This window comes from Armigeres subalbatus, chromosome 2, assembly GCF_024139115.2.
Source record: "Armigeres subalbatus isolate Guangzhou_Male chromosome 2, GZ_Asu_2, whole genome shotgun sequence".
In the NCBI taxonomy this organism is placed as follows: Eukaryota; Metazoa; Arthropoda; class Insecta; order Diptera; family Culicidae; genus Armigeres; species Armigeres subalbatus.
Window position 1 is genome coordinate 271,608,543 of NC_085140.1, and position 21,310 is coordinate 271,629,852.

General features: G+C 40.4%; 1 protein-coding gene across 3 annotated transcripts in view; it reads right to left on the reverse strand.

The window, feature by feature from the left end:
* Positions 1-313: 313 nt before the first annotated feature.
* Positions 314-21,310, reverse strand: part of LOC134212245 (ski oncogene) — a 477,716-nt gene continuing 456,719 nt past the window's right edge. For all 3 annotated transcript variants that reach the window (XM_062689913.1, XM_062689912.1, XM_062689914.1), the window contains exon 3: positions 314-6,226. In XM_062689913.1, the coding sequence (XP_062545897.1) occupies positions 4,334-6,226 (1,893 nt within the window). In that variant the 3' untranslated portion in view covers positions 314-4,333. The remainder of the gene's footprint in view (positions 6,227-21,310) is intronic.

Sequence of the window (21,310 nt, forward strand, 5' to 3'; positions counted from 1 at the left end):
AGAAATTCCAACAGTTTTTCATATAATTCCCAAGACTCTCAGAGCGAATGCCAGCTCCACGATACATTTTTTACGCAGTTCCGAGATCATCGATGGCAATAGTTGAACTTCAAGGTTATTTCCAACTTTAAAGAGTCACTTAAAGCTTCCATTTTTTTTTGTTTGTTTGACGTGATTTTTTTCCTAATTCTAATTGCGCTGGAAATGATTAACGACGATGTCAATGTGATGAGCGACGATGGAAACTAATGGAGGATGTGTGAGTGAGTGGGTGGAAAATTCAAAAACAGGGAAATAAAGAAAACAAAGCGGCTTTTTAATAGTACGATAAAATTGCATTCCGTTTTATTAGATCGAAAAACATGAAATAAAGATCACAAAACAAGTAGCAGTGTGTTGATTGATGCATTTTGCATGACTTTTGGTTTGCTTTTCTGAAAGCGCACTGAACTTAAACGAACGTAGGAGTTGTACACCGAACAGAAAAGTAATTATAAAGGAGATGATTTTTTGCGTTGGTTTCTAAAGTAGGAGGATAAATAAATAAATATTTTTTTTGATTTAATATCATAACTGTGGCCTGATTGAAACGCGAAAAATACAGACTTGACCTGTGGTTTACTTATCTGGATGCGGTTTTGTGTTTGTTCTTATTTTGTTTCCGACAAGAGAACACGATGGCTAGTTTGTGTAGATCTCTTTACGTTGCGTTGGCTGGTATGCCGTTCTATAATTTTTCGATTTATTTACTTCGCCTCCCCTATGTGGAAGCAGATCGACAGAGATGTTACGCTTTATTTTTCGCTTTTTTGTTTTATATAGTTTATAATAGGTGATACTTAGGACGACTTTTTTTAATTCAAAATAAGGAGTACGTAGTTCGATTTTTTAAACCAAACATCTTTTAAAAGGTGAACACTTTTTTGAAAAGCGATTACGTTACTTTTTGCTTTCTATTCTTCTTGTATGTCACTTAAACATTCGCGTTTGCGTTTGTAAATGAGTTTCGTTTCTAAACTAGTAAGGGGCATTTTGAACGCCTGGTTTGTCGTGGCAATTTGATTAAGGAAACAAAATTTCATGTGAAAAATGTACAGTGATGGTTTTTTTTGCCGAAAAATGGCAGAAAGTGATGCGCTTCTACACCAGTGGAAATAGGTATTAGGTCAGATGGGATTTTTTGTACAATATGGTTAATTTAGGGAATCTCGATAACCTTTTCTAGCACTTTGAGGAGGCTGAAATTAGTTTGTAACCGTGAAACAATTCAAGTTAACTCATGTCCACTTTGTATTTTTTTTTGTATTTTACTTCTTAGGTTCCGTATTCTTAAATTTTCTTCGAAGTGCCTAAAGTGGGATTCATTAGGAATCATTTCAATTTTTAAATTTGGCTGAATGTATTCATATGCGATTGACTCTTTGCGAATGATTTTTTTAGATTTAAACGAATCTTAATCCGGGATTTGACTTTGATCGAATTGATTTATCTGAATCCATGAGGAGGCCACAGAATTCATAAAGATTCAATCCGATTCTAGAAGTCTAAATCAAATCTCATAGGGTTCAATCGTTCCCCAGATGAATTTTTTGAGTCCAGAGGGATGGGCCGGACGCGATTTCAATAAAATCAGAGGTTAGAGAAGTCATTAAAGAGCTGCGGGGAATGACCAGCTGTCATTCGCTGAACGCGTAATATGACAAAAATTGTTGACCCATTCGGCAAATGACATTTTCGTCCAAATGGCCGAAAACGACCAATCGACTAATAGACTTCTTCGGTCAAAGAACCAATTCGGTCGAACGATATTTTTGGTCGTACATATGTCCATTTGAGCCAACTTACATTTTGTTTTTTTTTTGCTTAACGATCATTTCGACCAAACTACATTTTCAACCAAACAATACTTTTTCGTTAATCAAGTGGCTCTTTCTGCCAACCGAGCTTTCCGGCCAAAGGACCTATCAGCCAAACAACTTTTACGGACAAAGAATCAGTTCGGCTTAACAACATTTTTGGTAGGCCGAACTGAAGCCAAATGGCCCTTTCTGTCTAACGATCATTTCTGCCAAACGGTATTTTCAACGCCAGATGGGTTTCGGCCTGATGGTTTGTTCGGCGGGAAGCCATTTGCCACATGGCTTAATAAGACGATAGGCCGAAAGTTATCTATCCGAATTCAAAGTTCAGCCGAAACAATTATTAGGTCGAAAATGGCATTCAAACGAAAGTGAGAATGTTTCGGCCCCTCTCGAAATGGCCGAACTGGTAATTTTGCCGACAATTAAGACATAGCTAGGGTCGTACAGTTGTCATGTCATTTGCTGAACGAGTCATTTGGTCAAACTTGTCGAACCATTCGGCCAAATGGCTTTTTTTTTTATCTTTATTAGAGAGATTGGCAGCCCTAGGCCGGTTATCTCTAAAATTGTGGCTTTTCATCCAAAGGATCATTATGGTCAAACGGTATTTTCAGTCAAACGACGTTTCCGGCAAAATGACCAGTTTAACCGAAAGACACTTTTGGCCGTCCATTTCGATTAAATTACTTTTTCGGCCAAATAACATTCGGCCTATTGGTTTGCTTGGCCAAACAAGGTTCGACCTTGTCTATCGTCCAAACTGCTAATCTCCGATCAAAAACTTAGATTCATTTCAACTAAAAAATCTAGAGAGTTCAATGGAAAATGCTTCGGAATTTCCATATGAAATTCTTTATAGTTTCCAGAAGAAGCTGTTTGAAATTCGAACAAATATTGTTTATGACTTTTTTTTGCTGGAGATGATAAATATTTGGCTGGGAATCGACATGTTGTCGCAATTCACTTAACCACGACAGTACCCGAATTTACCGATCATAAACAGAGTATGAGATTTTTGCTGAAAAAGATATTTTTCAAATCCTGATTACTGTGTAATTCCATACCTAAACCTAAAGCTATCAGTACACTGTTTGTCATAATATAAAATATTTGTCAAGTCAGCCTGATATTCTTGTCTATTTGTTATCAATAAGACAGATGTCCGGATAAACTTGACAAATATTTGTCATTATGACAAACAGTGCACTACGGGATTAAGTGAGAATCTGTATCGTACTATACTTTTTCTAAGATCGTTCGCATGATCACGGAAAGTGAATATGAATCACAGCTTAAGACACGTTTTATTTCAACACCCCAATATTGTAAAAAAGGTGATTAGACTTCCTGAAATAATTTTTGTTCATTACGCTCTCTTCTATCCTAATACTTATTTCCAACACGCGGTGTACTGACGAGTTACGCAAAATAAATCCTAAACGAAACAATAGTGTAGTACTGTTGGTACCACAGAAATGACATGAGTGTAGATGAGAGGTGAGTTTGACTGACCGCTAGGAGTAGAGAACAAAAAACAAATTAAAAAAGAACGTCGTTTGAAAGAACACAAAACATGTTTTCATCTTTTTACACAGCTGACTATTTACACTATAGTAATAAGGGGGGAGGGCGCTTCGCTACTACTGTAGAACGTTCGATTTTGTTTTAAAATAAACTTAATCTTTATACAAGACACTACGCAAGACTTTGAAAACCACTTAGTGGTTAAGAATAATATTTTTGAGTACTCCTTAATCGGTTCTTCTATCCATATAATTTCTTGCAAGTGTATTTTTTTTTCGTTTCGACTTTGTGTTTTTTTTTTCGCTTTGCTTGGTTTGACTTGACTATAATTTTTGTTTGTTTGTTTGTAACACATTAGTCACTATCAGCTCTTTTTGTTTGTTTATGCTTCTTTTTGAGTAGGTTATCTTCTCAACGAACAACTACATTAAATTATAATTGTAAATCGATTTTTGTATCATGCGAATGAGAATTTGTAAACTTCCTACATCCTTTTTTTGCGTTTGCTCTTCAAATTTGTATCATTTTTGTTTGTTTTGCTTTGTAATTTCTTTGCTCTTGGCTTACACGGTGTGGTCTTACAATCTAAGCTTATAATGGTTTGTTGTTTCGCCTAAAAATAAACAAACAGAAATTATTTGGTGGGAAAAATATCGACAATGAAGCTTATAAATTTCTACTTTACAATGCACGAGTGTGCCAATCACCCTTAGAAGGTGATCAAACCTAGAACAAAAGTACGGATTGAACTGGTTGGGATGCATTACTTCGACCTCGCTAGTGGGCCTGCGGTCTCGAAACATCAACCTGCGTGTTTGGAGACGGCTCACTGTCGTTATATGGACTGTCGAGCATCCGACGAAAAACAAAACGGAAAAGAGAGCTTGCCCGTGCCCTCAATCTCTGTTACGTATTGAACCTTTTTATCAAAGGTAAATTATACACTATCAGTTATTAGCACTTTTGATAATCTCCTGGTTGCTGGTGCCGGGTTTGGTACTGCCACTCGAACTGTTTTCCAGTGCCACCGCGCTGGCCAAGGGTGAACTTGTGGAGGCATTGGAAGCCGTCGAAGCCACCGACGCTGGTCTGGATGGTGGTCGTGGCGAGGGCGATGCTATCACTCCGCATCCCACGCCATTGACCAGAACTGGAGGACAATCGTTCGACTGCTGGAGAGATTTGTCATCATCTTCTTCCTCGTCCATTACGGATGGATTGGACCTCAGACTGGTTGCACTAATTGACAGACTGGTTGCGACTGGTACTGTCGCTGGTGGTGGCGGCGGAGGAGGAGGGGGTGGTGATTGTAACAGTTGTAGCACCGAATCATCGGGACTTCGACGCAGGCATTTTTTCAGAGGTTTCATTATAACGTCGGATTTCTGCGGGAAGCTGTTCCGTCGTTCGATTTTTTCGATCACAATTTGGCTGTTGCTACTGTTGGAAGCTAACGAGAGAGGTGAGGGTGGTGTCGATGAAGGAGCGGAACCACTGGGTACGACATTTGCACTGGCAGCAGCTGCCAACTCCCGCTCATGGTACTGCTGTTGCATATGTAGGGCATTGGACTCCGAGGTGGCGATTTTGATGAGAGATCGGTTCTGTTGCTGAAGATGGTGCACCTGCTGCTGCAAGCTGTCTTTTTCTCGATGCAACTCCGCTATTAAGTCGTCCTTCTGTTTGTTATCCTGTAGTAACCGAATATGATCGTTTCGAATTTGTGCCGTTTCTTGGATTAGCAGCTTGAAAATACTCATTAGTTTGTCTCTGGTTTCATGCTGAACGTCCTTCATTACATCCCTGATAATGTCTAGCGGAGCCATTGAGTTATTGCTACTGTCCGGTTCGCCAGCTAAACTGTCGTCGTCGGTATCGGTCGACAGTTCAAACTCCGGATTCCCCATAATGGGTGCTCCCGGTGCGCCCTGTGAGATTCCACCATTTTTTAGAATCACGGCAGGTGGTGGATGAGATCGATGGTGAAGCATATCTTCGTTGAGGGTGGGCGTCCTTCGGGGCGATGGAGGACTATTCTGTTCTTTGATCAACAGCTTTGGTTTCTCTGAGATGCAACCGTTCATGATGGTCATATTGACCGCGGGAGGTACAGGTGAGGTGGATGAAGTGATTTCGTTTGACCCGGAGTGGTGCACATCCGCTCCTGGACTGTATGGCATTGGAACGGATTTCAGTGGGCCTCCCAATAACGGAGTGCACATCAAAGGCAGCGGGGGTGACCTTGGCGATGAGGGTACCCGGAGACCAGGCGACATCTCCATCGGTGGCGGCGTCGAGGGTCGTTCCTGTTTGATCTTTACGTCGCACTTTATTACGGACCTCGTTATCACTTCCGCCGGCGGCGTCGGTGGACTCTCTTGCTTAATTTGTACATCACACTTTATGACTGACCGTTCCTTCTCTCGGTCCCGTTCCCGTTCTCGCTCCTTGCAGAGTATCGTTTTGCGGGGTGCCAGTGCTACGTTTGGCTGAAAACTCCGTTCGAACTTATCACTCTCCGATAACCGCACGACGCTTTCTGGATTTTGCAGAACCGGAGGCTCCTGGCTGAGCGCCAGTAATCCGCCGGACGACCCGGTGGCACCAAGCGCCGCCCCACTACCACCATTTATCAGCCCATTGCCGTTGAACGCCATGGCGTGCAGGAGATGCTGTTGTGCGTACATTTGTACTTGCGTCCAAGGCCGAAATGCTGAACTGTTCTGCCGGCAGCTGTGGTACAAGCTGGCATCGTTGATTAGCTTTGGCTTCTTGAGTGGAATGTCACTGGGCGGTTCGGCTTTTATCGTCGTCACTTGCACGCTGCTTTCGTCGAAACCCTGGAATGAAGAAAATAAAAAGAATGGATTAACATAATGTTGCCACCTTTATCAGGTTCCTATTTCCGATAGGTACTGAAACAATGTGTTTGGAATGTCCGGATAAAATAAATAAATTTTAAATGACAATACATTTACATCACATGGAAATATCATTGCAATACAACTGAATATTTTCTTAATGGGATGAACCCTATGAATGTGCGCAATGTTTTTTTTTTTGATAATATACTCGAACTCATTGTTTCTATTTGTAGATATCCGTTTATGGACTTGTTCAATTCTAAATGAATACGAAGCAGTGAAAAGTACAGTCCATTTTACTTAAGAAATATACGCCGAACATTTGGTTCTATAGAGATTTGGATAATTATTGTATTTTTGGGTAAAAAAAAGTTGGATTTGCAGCACGCGAAAACGCGCACGGCACTAAGCACCGTCGGAAGAACTCAGTATGGCGTATCAGAAGAAATTGAACCGTGGAAAGAGAGAACGTCAGAAAATTGAACGAAATTTGGAATACTTAACTGATTGTCTCGCATCGTATAATGGAAAAAATGCTTCACATCCAATCCGCGGTACAAAAAGACGAATCGAAGAACGTATATTTTTTTAAATTGCAACTGAAAACAATATACAAATCGTACTAAGATTTTGTTTCGCTCTTGTTTCGAGATCCGGTGATTTGTACGTGATATTGCAGAAAATGATTGCCAATCTCCAACAAAAAGAAATGTCCGGATAATCCCCTAGGAGTATTCGTGTAATAATTTCCGGATGAATTCCTTTGGAAGTTTCTATTCTAATAACTGGGGAAATTTAAGAAAAAAAAATCTGGGGCTGTTCCAGAGAAAACTCATTATAGAAAAATTTCCAGGAGAATTTCCGGAGGAAATCCAGGGAAAATATCTGGAATACCTGAAGCAACTTTCGAATCAATTCCTGGTAAAACTGAATAAGGAATATCTGAGGGAATTTTCGGAATAACTCCTGGGGGATTTTTCTGATAAATGCATGGGGAATTGCCTGAGATATTTCTGGGAGATTTTTAGAGGAGTTGCTTTTGGAAAAAAAATCCTGAAGCAGTATCCGAAAGAATTCTTGGAGGAAGAGGGTCAACTGATCAGAAGTCTTTCAGCCGAAAGCCATTTGGTCGCAGGCCACTGAGCCGAAAGTTGTGTGGCAGAAAGTGCCATTTGGCCGAACAAACTATTTGGAGGAACATCATTTGGCCTTAAATGCCATTTGGCTGAAATGGACGTATCGTAATTGTCAACCGATCTGGTCATATGACCACGTGAAAAGTATAAAGTTTTTATTGATAATTTAGAAGGGAGAAATAAGAAGTTAAAAATGAGAAAAATAAGAATTGAGACGTCTAACTTCCCGCTTTTAATTTCTTACATCTCACTTCTCACTAGCAAATGCGAAGTGAAAACTGTGAAAAGTGTATGAAAAGTGTATAAAAAATATGGAATGTGAAGTAAGAAGTACGCAGTGAAAAGTAAGACGTCACACATCACATTTCTTGATTCCTGTTTGAGAGGGTCAAACGCCAAGAGGTGTAAGTGAAAAAAAAAACGTAGTCTTGAGTAAAATGAGTGCATGTTGTCCGTAGATCACCATCCACGCATCCCGAGTAGACGAAAATAGCTAAATAATATCAAATGTTGATAAGATAGCAAAATGAGATATGGACATGATTGATATAAGAGATAAAAGATCAGACGACAATATCAAAAATTTGCACTAAAATATCATTAGGAGATCAAGTTATGCTATTTGTAAGAAGTGATCAATATCATGTGCCATTAGTTTGTTCTTATACATAGTATATCATGATATTTCAATGTGTCATTCAGTGAAATAACTACACGAAGTTGACCCACTTCGGAAGTCATTATGCGAATAATTTAGAAAATGCTAAACATTAATTCAATTCCTTCTACTTTTAATTATTGTTTTCTTTCAATATTCTACGTCTTATCGCCCAATAAGAATTACGAGCTATATGGATCGACAGGAGGGAATGAAAGATGAACTAGTGACACTGTCTCTTAACTGTTTTTTTGGGGCTTTTTTTTTATCTTTGGAGAAGTAGAAAGGGTAAAAAAGGTTATTTGGTAGAATAATTTTAGAATAATTATATTGCATACGGATGACTTATTTCAATGCAGCCAGTATTAGTTGATCATTTTGATATTTGCAATACATCTGCAACCCTCATGCTTAATTAAAAGCTCCAATTTTTCCATTGTTCGTTTAGTTAGATTGGTTAAGGGCACTCCTGACGGAATCCAAGTTTCAAAGTACTCGCGTTTTCAGGGGCACACCATTCGACACGGAAGTAACACACAACTGTCCTGCCCATGATCGCATATTTGTAACATTTGCATTTTCGGCGATTATGAGTTAAGCTTAGGGATCGTCCCCAAATTGTTAGTTAATTAAGCTGACTATGTGAAATCAGAAAGTTTGTTCTAGAAAACCTAGAAAAACATCAAGTTGTTTTGTAACATTGAGCGAAGTGACCGCATATCGGTAACACTGGGAAATGCTATCGCCGGTATGCCGTATTCCTTGAACAAAAAAAAATCGCAATTGATTTGTATTCCAATTTTTTTTTTGTCTTTATTTAAGAGACTTGCAGCCCGAGGCTGGCTCGTCTCCGAGGTGTATTCAAATAGCAAATAATGTAAATGATGCTATGGGAAATTTCAACCGAAAAAAGTGTTTCTCTAATTTTTGATGATTTTTAGAAATTTAATTAGATTTCCATACTGATGCATATCACAAACTTAAACGTCCAATTTCTCCCATGCCTACTTTTGTCGATTGTTACAAATATGCGATCATGGGCAGTGTCATTCTTATTTTTTCACGCATGCTGCGACGCAGCAAAGCTGAAACAATAAAAATGACAGTTGTACGTTGCTTCCGTATCGAATGGTGTGCCCTTGAAAAAGCGAGTACTTTGAAAATTGGATTCCATCAGGAGTGCCCTTAAACGCAAAGCTTTCCTAACTTCACGAAAAATGTTTAACGAAATCAATATTTCATGCTCCGATTAGTTAATGAAGAAAAGGTTTCAGTAAAATTCAAATGTTCGAAAATCATTGAAGCATGGTAAATAGTCCGGAATGCAGAATAACTCCATTATCTGCACCACACTGCTGGCCCACACTGCGGCCCATGATAGTAAACACACTTGGACCAATGATAACTGTTCCAGAAATTATAAGCATACTAAAAATAGTCGTAAAATTTAAATAGATAATATCCATTTAATAAATGTGATGTAATTTTTCTGAATATTTTACCTCAAATTTAGAAAATATTTAGCTACTATTTTGGATAAGAAAAATTGCTTTTCACAAATTGAATATATTTTACGGCGCGTGTATTTGAAAAAAAGTGCTTTTAGATCAGTCGAATTTCCATTGGAAGTGTATAGGAATGTTAGTCTTGTCGCCTAGAAGTGTTTGCAAATAAGTTGCGAAGGTTAGAAAATCTCGAAAAAGTGCAAAACTTTATTTAGGTATTTAGGTAACTAATAATAAATTGACACCAGCGTGGCATTAAAATCAAACCACTTTGGCGTTTGGTATATGTTGGGGTTCATTAAGAATCCTAGTAATAAGCCAACACTGATTGAATAAAGCAAAATACATGTTAAATAAGTCTCTCGGCACCCTGTGAATTTCAAGTGCCTCTAATTCTACTTTGGTTACAATAATTTAAATTGTAATGTTTGGTAAATAAGTATAATGACCATATGCAATGGAGTAGTAGTAAGCAAAGCTGGAATAATGAAAACTACAGTTTTGCGTGACCTCCGTTTTGAATGGGGTGCCCTTGAAAACGTGAGTGCTTTCAGTTTTGGATTTCATGAGGATTGTCCTTAATGCATCTCATTTAAAATTCATATATTGGTATTAATCCAAAAAATAATCGCCATGCGCAAATGTTTGACGGGTTTCCAAACAAATAGGATTTCACGGCTACTGTGATCAAGATGAATACACTACTAGGCAGAGTTGAACAATATCATCAGCGTAGGCTGATATGTGACTTCCTTTATCTATCACACATCAGTTATTCAAACTAGCTATCAACTCTGCACTGATATTGGATACTAGTCTATCAGTCAAAAACAGTCACTGATTCTGATCAAATCTCTGTCACTGATAGTCTGATAGTATGTACAACCTTAAAATTGCTCTTCAGAAGAACCATTTTTTTTAGATTTTAACATTTTCCCAACAAGAACTTCAGGTGTGTTGAAAAACGAATGATGTTAATACTCCTTACTAATAGTATAACATTTTAGGCATCTCGGACTGTAAATCCTGTCTCCGAAAACATTTTGACATGAATATAGAATCCAATCTGCCCCCGGTTGAATCTTCCGTTTAATAATAATCCAAACGTGCTCACATCGTGCAACCCGTTTGATAGACGTTCACTATAAGGAAGCCTAAGTGTAAAGCCGACAAGTTACCGTTCACAATGCAGGACTTGGTTGCGGTTCACTTCTCGTCGGGGTCTCAATCCGAATACTGACTATCAATCTCGGTACGATCGGTACGAAGGTACAATCGTCTGTACCTTCCGGATAACAGATCCGAAATTTCATCCTGCTAGCAACACTATTTTGAGTTTCGGCATATTTGACTTGATTCCTTGAAGCTGCTCCAAGAAGAGCTTGGATGCCTTGATGAAATTTCCTTCCGGATGCATTCGAAGCCCATCTGGTCAAATGACGATCCAGTGCAATATCTTCAATTAACAATTTTAAGTGAAGAACTAAAATACATCAAATTCGTGTGCATAAATCTTTATACATAAAAATGAATTTCTGTCTGTCTGAACCTTATAGACTTGGAACTACTGAACCGATCGGCGTGAAAATATGTATGTAGAGGTTTTTGGGGTCGGGAAAGGTTCTAAGATGGTTCGAGACCCCTCCCCGCATTAGAAAGGGGGCTCCAATACAAATGAATCACTAATTTCTTCATAACTCGAGAATTATTCAAGCAAATGGAATCAAATCTGGTATGTGGAGGTTTTGGAAGGGAAGCTATGTTTCTGTGGTGGTTCGAAACTCTTCCTCCTTCTGGAGAGGGGGTCCCCTACAAATGAAATAGAATTTTAGGCTAAACGAAGTTCGTCGGGTCTGCTAGTAATTAATAAAAAGCGATTTTTACGCATGACTAATTTCATAAATGTTTTTGATATCTTATTCTGTTTAAATTAGAATAAGTTGCCTCCACGTCCCCTCTTTTCTACGAGGTGCGGCTCTAGCCTCTTAACTAATGGGGCAATGAGTTTTTATTTTAAAATTCACTAAAATAAAGCTTTGAAATTAGTGATACTGAGCAACTCTGACTAAGTCACGGCATACAAAAAACAAGGCAGACATTCACTGCCGCTAACCGCAAGTCGAGCACATATGTACGTTAGGAGGACTTCAGCACCAGGACCCTGCAACTACACCGATACCAACAAGCGGGTAGCAACAGCGACCAAACATTCTTACAAAATTTCCAAACCTTAGCGAACGCATAGTTTTCTACACCAATATTTGGACAAAAGATAGAGTTGAACAAACAACTCCCCGAGATGGAGGATATTTATCAAGTAAACCTAGAAAACCTGGAAGAAATCGCAAGGATCCGATTGCAGCTATCCAAAACATAAGTGATTGGAGGAGTCACGATTGCCTCCATAACTATTTTTCTTTTGATCGTAGTTTATCTCCACAGATACAGCAAGTGGTGCCACGGCAAAATAGCAAAGTTTAAGGCAGAAGACGCTACGATCGAAGCTTCCAGTCAAGAAACGTTGTCAAAAGAAGGGAAGCCAATACCATTAAAGTTCATCCCATTGCCAAGGCTTCAGGTTCTGGATGTTCAGGAGAAGTCAAACGAGGACGTCCGACACTTAAGGGGGGAGACGTTAGGAGGACTTCAGCACCAGGACCCTGCAACTACACCGATACCAACAAGCGGGTAGCAACAGCGACCTGGCAACAGCATGGTACATTGGACGAACGAGCATACGCAGCGATGAAGTGCACTTTGGCCAACGCACAAACTGCTGACACACATCATCGAATGAACCGATCATCCGATCGAGAAGGGACGACAACCAGGTGGAAAGCTTATTGCTGACATATCAGAAATCTTATCTTATATACATAAAAATGAATTTCTGTCTGTCTGACCCTTATAGACTCGGAAACTACTGAACCGATCGGCGTGAAAATTTACATGCAGAGGTTTTTGGGGTCGGGGAAGGTTCTTAAGATGGTTTGAGACCCCTCCCCCTTTTGGAAAGGGGGGCTCCCATACAAATGGAACACACATTTCTGCTTAACTCGAGAACTAATCAGAGAATAAATCACTTTTAGGCGAAACAAAGTTCGTCGGGTCTGCTAGTAGTTAATAAAATCAGTTCAGTCAGGTGAAATCAAGTTAGTCTGTAATCGTTAGTCTGTAGTGTGAAGTGTAATTCAATTTCGGAATAAATTATATTTTTTTATGAATGCGTGCCGCATTCTATTTAACTTGTATATGGCATCCATATACATATGTGCTCGACTTGCGGTTAGCGGCAGTTCAGTTTGAATGTAAACATGTGACGTAAGTACTATACGGTCTCAGCATGCTTACTTTTGTATTGTCTATCCGGAACAAAGTTAGAACGCTTTCTATACCAAAGTTGGATTTTTCTCCAGATACAGGCAACTTTCCCAACTTCGTAAGTAGTGCGCTGGATTCGCCTAAAGATGCGCTAAACAACGCATCAATTAGTTTGACAGATAAAACTTCGGAAGAAAAATCGGTTCGGAAGTCCCGACTTCCGAATTCTAAGTTGGTGCTACGCCGATAATATTCCAGCATGTGACGATAAAATATGCGTCAATCTTGAAGTGTCATCTTTTTTACGAGCCTATCTTCTTGTCTGTGTACCGTATACTAGGTGTTTCAATTTGCCAAATTTATGAAAGAGAAGGAGGCGGGGGTGGACAATTTATTTTCAGTGCAAAACGCAAACAAAATCGCTAAACTAAAAAAGTTTAGTTAAAAAAGTTATTGGGCAAATGATCCGATAGTCGTGGGTGTTCCTATAATTGCGGTAGTGTTGTTTTCACAAAATCTACATATTTAACGCAGCAACCCATGTAGTCAATCAAATTGTTGTCCTGTCATTAGATAAAATAACGGAAAATGGTTTGGATTTCCCTCAAAATCGGTAAATTAACACTGAAATACATTATTTTTATTTTTTACTCGTCTTTGCTCCAATAGTTGCGGTAGTGTTCCCATAGTTGCGAGTCTCATATAAAAGTAATGGGATTCGCAACTATAGGAACATGAATTAAAAAATATCGTAACTATTGGAACACGGCACCAATAATTGGAGGTATCATTTTAGGCAACAACGATGGATGGTGCTGCAATTGCGAAACTTTTCTTTTGAAGCATAATTATTGACTATTCGTTTGCATATTTGAGGTAGGTGAAATGAAGTATAGACTTGGTGTAAACCTACAAATAGTGGGAGAACGTGCTTAGTTCCTCCACTATTGGGTCTTTTACCCTTGTTGTTGCCATTTTTAATCAGTTTCAAAATGAAAATTCGTGTCATGTTGGATTCACGATTAAAATTTATATCTTCAGACAAATAAACTTCCGGAATGCTGCATGAGATTAACGAAAAAATAACAAAAATTTTCTCATAAAATGCAAATTGCAACAGTGAAATGAATTACTCAACATCTACTATTAGTGTATTATATGCATCCTACAAAAAGTACCTTCATTTGCCAGCTGATTATTAACGATTGATGATTATTTTCCCTAAGTTCCTCCAAATCCCTGAGGGCAGTCATCGTATCCTAACGCGATCCTATCGCTCGGAAAAATACACCCCTCCATGTTTCCTTGCCAGTCGCTGATAATAACCATCCGATAGAACCAGTTCAATTATCAAGATCATTGTGCTCATTCTCGTTCATTCCAGGCGCGTAATAACATGCAATGACGAATGTTGAACCAAAAGCAGCGACCGGACTGCACATTCTCCTACCCATATCATTGAATCACATGGCATCACAATTTGAGAGATGAAATAAATAAGACGTTCCCTTCACACGGGAAGGCATTTCCCGTTGTTCCTTCAATCGTCCGATACTGACTGGCCCAAATGGTGCGCAATGATGTGCGAGTTGTGCATTCGTCCCTCAGCTGCGGTGATGGTGGCCTGAGTGATAAATGGTTCAGTTCCCTTATTTCTCGCAGCAATCACCGCACCCGGGCCTGCCTTCATTCCACCAACTTTCAATCGGACGAAGACGGGGAGAGCTTGCCAGCACAACAATCCAACCCCGGATGATAATGGGTGCACATTGCTCGCAGTGCTGGCCGATGCAGTCGCAGCATCATAGAATCACACAATCGCCGGGTGCTCAATTTGCTGGAAGCACGAGAAATACGGGCGGAGGAGCATAAATTGTGACCATTTCGCGAGCTAGTTCTGTTCCAAATCACGTCGTCTTATTACAAACTGCAAACATACGACGATGACGACAAACGAAGCACCGATCGAGGAGTGTGAGCCGAAGCAAAATGCTGCTCAGCGATTCGACGGCGAGCGATTACCCACAGAAATACCTTCATATATGGATAACAAGAAGACAGCAAACTAGTTGTGATAACTCAATTTGCGAAATTACTGCTCCCTTTCCGGGAGAGAAACCAAGTGCTGAAAGTGTCTTCAGCACAATTCAAAGATTGTTTGGTTTGAATCGAGTGGTTGTTGGTGCATGAAAAAACTGCACCTGATGAATCCCCGGCTCAGGGAAGTATTTTGACCTTATTTGGTGCGGGTTGACAATGACCGATAAATTAGTGCGGTATCGTTTGTCGGTTTGCATTGCTGCATGGTTGGCGGGAGCTTTGCAAAATCGGAGCACTTAGAAAGTTTAACTGCCAGAACAACTTGAATAAGCTTGTAAACTAGAAAAACTACTCAATTATGTACAGTAGTGAGAACCCTCAATAAATATTTAGATCAACGCAGATTTTATGTATGGTCTTGATCTTAGAATGATTCTATTTTATGCTTTCCAAATTTTATGCAACGTGTTCACTGCAAATGAATAAAGGAATAATATAATGCATGTTTTCATTGTAACGAATAAGCTGAATTGTTTCCTTCCCCAATTGACTAAGCATTCACCAAGATTTCGTCTATTAGACTTTCTCAATAATTTATCTTAGTTAGGTTAGTTATTTAGGGGCCCTCCTTAGCCGTGCGGTAAGATGCGCGGCTACAAAGCAAGACCATGCTGAGGGTGGCTGGGTTCGATTCCCGGTGCCGGTCTAGGCAATTTTCGGATTGGAAATTGTCTCGACTTCCCTGGGCATAAAAGTATCATCGTGTTAGCCTCATGATATATGAATGCAAAAATGGTAACTTGGCTTAGAAACCTCGCAGTTAATAACTGTGGAAGTGCTTAATGAACACTAAGCTGTGAGGCGGCTCTGTCCCAGTGTGGGGATGTAATGCCAATTAGAAGAAGATGAAGAAGAAGATTAGTTATTTCTATGACCAGGAAAGTTGAGCAGATTTCCATCTCCAAAGTTACCTATACCGGACCAATATTTGAATTCAATCAACGATCTAATTTATATCCATCCGTTACATATTCTTTTAACTTCTATTTTTGCGCTGTCGTAGGTTAGATACAACGATACAACAAAATGAATCAGATCCTATACTAGGGTGTTGTTCTCTGCATATTCCATTTCGGACTGTCTGATCCTAACTGCGATGCAAAACCGCAACACCGCGCTCTGCTTGCAATATTTTTCAGCGCTTTTCAACCGCTCGTGAAACCGAGGTATAATTAATGTCGAACATAACATTGGCCCTGGCCCTGCCATACAATGTAACACAAAGTAGTATGGAAAATGGCATGCTCTTTATTCGAAGTGGAGACGAAGCTGTGGCGCGTGAAGACGGTAAATTGAACATACCGAAAAAAATATATCCTGGATCCTATATCGTACATCGTATCAGTACGTATACCTATGTAAACAGGAATGGGAAGAAGCATACCGTGAGCTGCATGTTCTAGGTTTCTGGATACAGCATAACCGCATGTGCCGAGGTCAACTCTATGGAGCAGAACATTTTAACAAGACATTCGTTCGTTGGAGACGGCTCCCCCGTTTGCCATTTAGGTGTGTGAGCGTTATTTGATGGGGTTTTGCGAGATAAATTGCATATTTATTGGTCGTACGCGAGAATCAGATGCTGGGATCCAAATCAGTAAGCTGGTACTCGAATGTACGATATACAGATACATGGGTCATCGGAGCACGTTCCAAAACAAAAACGAAACGAGCAACGTAGAGCTGATGCGCTGGCATAGCATAAGCGGGACTATCAGCGTTTCGTATCGCTGGCACGACACAAGCATTACTAGTTTCGAGGGATCGCTGAACACATGTAACATGAGTGCGATAACAACCCATCGAGGAAGTCTTCCCCGTCTGGGGGAAACATGTGGCCTACCTACAAGCTGCCGGAGCGAGGCGGGTTTGGGCCCGATAATGTTATTCGGGAGCAGCAATAACCGTCGTGGTTGGTGTCGCGAAAGAAAGACACCGATTATATCTACACTAAATCTTCCTAATTAGACTCCGTCGCCGACGCCAGACTATGCAAAACAAAGAGTTCGGGAGAGAAGGGGAATTGATGTCGTTAATTTATCACTTTAATGTGCTTTTTCCCGCAAAATGTTGGTCGCCTTTAAACGATTGCATTGGGGTAGTTCTTCGGGAAGAAGGGGCAGTAGAATTTGAATTATGAGATATGGATTTGGGCGTAAGGAAACAATGTATAAATTTGATGTTTGAAGAGAAATGGAATTTATACGCATCAAATCATCATCTAATTTCAATACCATTATAAGAAAAAGTAATTGAAAGTACAACATTTCATTGAGAATGAAATAATTATTAGCACGATAGATTATTCAATAAATAACAAGACTGAACTCTACAATCCGAGATCCAGTCAAATTGAATAACGTTCTCTTGAAAACCTACATCATATTCTGACTGCTGGTGACGAAAGATTGTAAGACTGATTGAAACAACCATTGTCGTAACTGTTCCGTACGGAAAAAAAACTAGATGAAACTTCTGCGAGCAGTGAATTTGTCAACAACACGCTGAGCACTGAAAACGACCAAACCACCCATCGCCACCCACCGAACGACTGCAACATCAAAACAAATTGCGATGATAGTTAGCATCAGTCATATATATGACAGGAAACACTGTTGATGGTGCTAACCATCTGAATGAACATGGACCGAATGAATGACATTTACGTGAGTGAACGTGAGCTACTCTTCTCAGGCAGTGCAGCCAAATCTTCTTGAATATTGCAGATCTTTCTATTTTTCGAACATTCCAGATAATTCCAGCTCTTAAAATTAAAGTATAAATATCCTAGCTCGATGCATAACGAATCAGTTAATTTTCTACCGTCGCGAATATACCTCGTAGTGTGTAAATTAAGTGAATGTAAAAATAAAGTAGTGATTAAGTTAAAGTGAAATCTGATGGTGTTGAATCTTTTATTCCGAATCGAAATACAGTCCATCCGATCCAACCGGAGTTGGTCACGGTTATAGCGCCAACATAGTGGTCCTTCGAACCGGATCCAGTGCCGCCTTTGAAAAGTGACAACACCATAACCGCCAGACACGTTTGTGTGGTAACGTGTATCCAACGTGTATCGATCCGAGGAACAGCCGCAAGACCGTCGCGTGTGAATTCATTTCGAAAGGTTCCGTGGAAAATCCGATTCAATAGCGTTTCCGAAAAGTGCTTTATGAGCAACGTCGCGTGTGAAGTAGTTTCGAGAAGTTCCGTGGAAAATCCGACCCGATTGCGTTTCCGAAAGCAACATCGCGTGTGAATTTATTCAAGACTTCCGTGAAAATCCCTATTATTGCACATTGTGAAGTGTTTAACGTTTCCGAAATTCTCGCCACTATGGATCGCACACTTATGACCAGGTCAGCTACTAAGGCTGAAGCCGAAAACAGAAACTACAAGAAAGGTGTACCAACTGGGAGACATCCGCAGACGCAGTAACGCTGAAGGAGCTGTCATCCCTTTCCCGCCAACGAGATCAAGTAAATCTGAAACTAGCGAGTGCAGAGAACACTTTCTTCTGCCCAAGATCATATTAGTCTTGCTCAGCTCAAAACCTACATGAAGAAAGTGGATGATGCTTATTCCGAATTCAGTGCTGTGCATACCAAACTCGTTGCAGTGATTCCGGATGAAGCATTTAGACAACAAGAAGAAGTGTACATTGCCTTCGAAGATCGTTATGATCATGTGCGAACAGCTATTGAAGAATTGATGATGGCATATGAATCAAAAACCGTTAAAACCCAAAGCTCACAGCCCCAAGTAATAGTGCAGCAGCAACCATTAAAAGCGCCTATTCCCACATTTGATGGATCCTACGCCAATTGGACAAAATTTAAAGCCATATTCCAGGACTTGATGGCTAATTCTGGAGACTCGGATGCGATTAAGCTGTATCATCTGGACAAAGCTCTTGTTGGTGCTGCTGCTGGGGTCCTTGATACTCGAGTGATAAGTGAAGGAAATTACCTGCAAGCGTGGGACATTCTTACCGAGAGATATGAGAATAAAAGGATCATTGTGGAGACGCATATTCGTGGCCTTTTCGACATCCCGAAAATGTCTTCAGGGTCATGTAAGGAGTTGCGACGTTTACTAGACGACTGTACGCGCCATGTTGAGAGTTTGAAATACCTTAAGCAGGAGTTTCTAGGCGTTACCGAATTGTTTTAATACATATTCTTACCTCCACTACGGACCATGCAACAAGGATGGCGTGGGAAGCAACACAGAAAAAAGGTGAGCAACCAAAGTATGCACAAACGATAACGTTCCTTCAAGCAAAATGCCAGACGCTAGAAAACTGTGAATTAGCGTTTACGGAACTTAAACAGAATCCTAAACAACAAACTACATCGAAGGCAATCAATATGAAAGTTCACGCCGCAGCAACAGAACCAAAAAGGGAATTTTGCGATTTTCGTAAAGGTTCGCATTTTAACTACCAGTGTAACCTTTTAAATACACTGCCGTTTGACAAGAGAATGGAGAAGGTACGTGCCTCCGGTGCCTGCTTCAACTGTCTTCGTAAAGGACACGGTTCCAGAGAGTGCTTATCGACAAAATCATGCCAGAAATGTCAGAAACGGCATCATACGCAGCTTCACAATGACGAGGTAAAGCAAGAACCGAAACCCAACGTATCCGTTTTGGTCCAAGATGCCCAATCAGATCTGACCAAAGAGCCATATTTTGGATCGTCAGCTGCAACAGAGATTCCAACCACATCCTTCTCATGCAATTATGCACATTCTACAAAAACAGTGTTCTTGTTAACTGCTGTTGTGAACGTATTAGACAAAAACGATCAGCCGCATTCGTGTCGTGTTCTCTTGGACAGCGGATCCCAACTCAACTTTGTTACAGATGAGTTTGCAAGCCGCATTGGAAGTCAAAGGCACCGTGTATCTGTCCCAATTAGAGGAATAAACGATGTCAAAACGGTCGCCAATGATAAGGTGGTAGTCAAGTTCCGATCCCGCATCACAGACTATCCAGCACAAGTGCAATGCCTTGTAACGCCAAATGTGACTGGAGTAATTCCTGCATCAAAAGTAGATACTTCGTCATGGAATATACCATTCGGCGTGCAACTAGCTGATCCGGAATTCTACAAACCGAAAAAATAGATATGCTTTTGGGTGCAGAATTATTTTCCAACTACTCCGTCCAGGGCACATAAAACTCGACGATGAATTTCCGGATCTACATGAAACAACCCTAGGATGGGTGGTGACTGGCGTCTTCAGAGGAAAATCAATGGAAAGCCAAGTTCAACATTCATTCATAGCATCCTTGGATGAAGTCGAAGAAGCTATTCAACGTTTTTGGCAGATTGAAGAAGTGCCAACCGTAAGTCCATTAACCAGTGAGGAACAAGAGTGCGAAGCTCATTTCGTCGCCACTCATCAACGGACAAGCGACGGACGATACATGGTAAGGCTGCCTTTTAGAGCAAACGTCAAGGAGGTAAGTGACTGCCGGTCAGTGGCTTTGAAGAGATTCCAAATGTTGCAACATAGGCTTCAACGGGATTTAGATTTGAAAGAGCAGTATATACAATTCATGCGTGAGTATGAAGAATTAGGACACTGTAGAGAAATCCAAGAGGAAAAAGATGACCCGAATCAGCAATATTATTATCTTCCGCATCACGCTATACTACGTCCGTCCAGTTCTACTACCAAGTGCAGGGTAGTATTCGATGCTAGTGCTAAACCTACCGAGGCTAGTCTGTCACTTAACGATGTGCTTCAAGTGGGTGCAACAATACAGAAGGAGCTATACGATATAATGCTGAAGTTCTGTACGCACCGGATCGCATTTACTGCCGATGTGCCAAAAATGTATCGACAGATAAACATGCATCCACAAGATACACCATTTCTACGTGTCTTTTGGCGAGAGCAACCATATGATAAACTTCGGGTCTTGGAGCTTACAACGGTAACGTACGGGACAGCAGCAGCTCCGTTTCAAGCCACCAGGTGCTTGAAGCAACTAGCTGAAGACGAATCATTCGATTTTCCTGTCGGTGCAAGAATTGTCAAGGAGGATTTTTACGTGGACGACGTTCTTTCTGGGGCAGATTCACTTGCAGCGGCCATCGAAGCAGCAGATCAACTGAGGGGTATCATGAAGAAAGGAGGATTTTCTCTTCATAAATGGTGCTCCAATTCAAAACCCTTCTTGGAACACATACCAAAGGATCAACAAGAGCAACTGAACGGTTTGGAAGAAAGCGGACCAAACAGCGCTATAAAGGTACTTGGTTTACTCTGGGATCCAAGGGATGACATTTTCCGCATAGCTAAACCCGTTCAACGTGACATACAACATC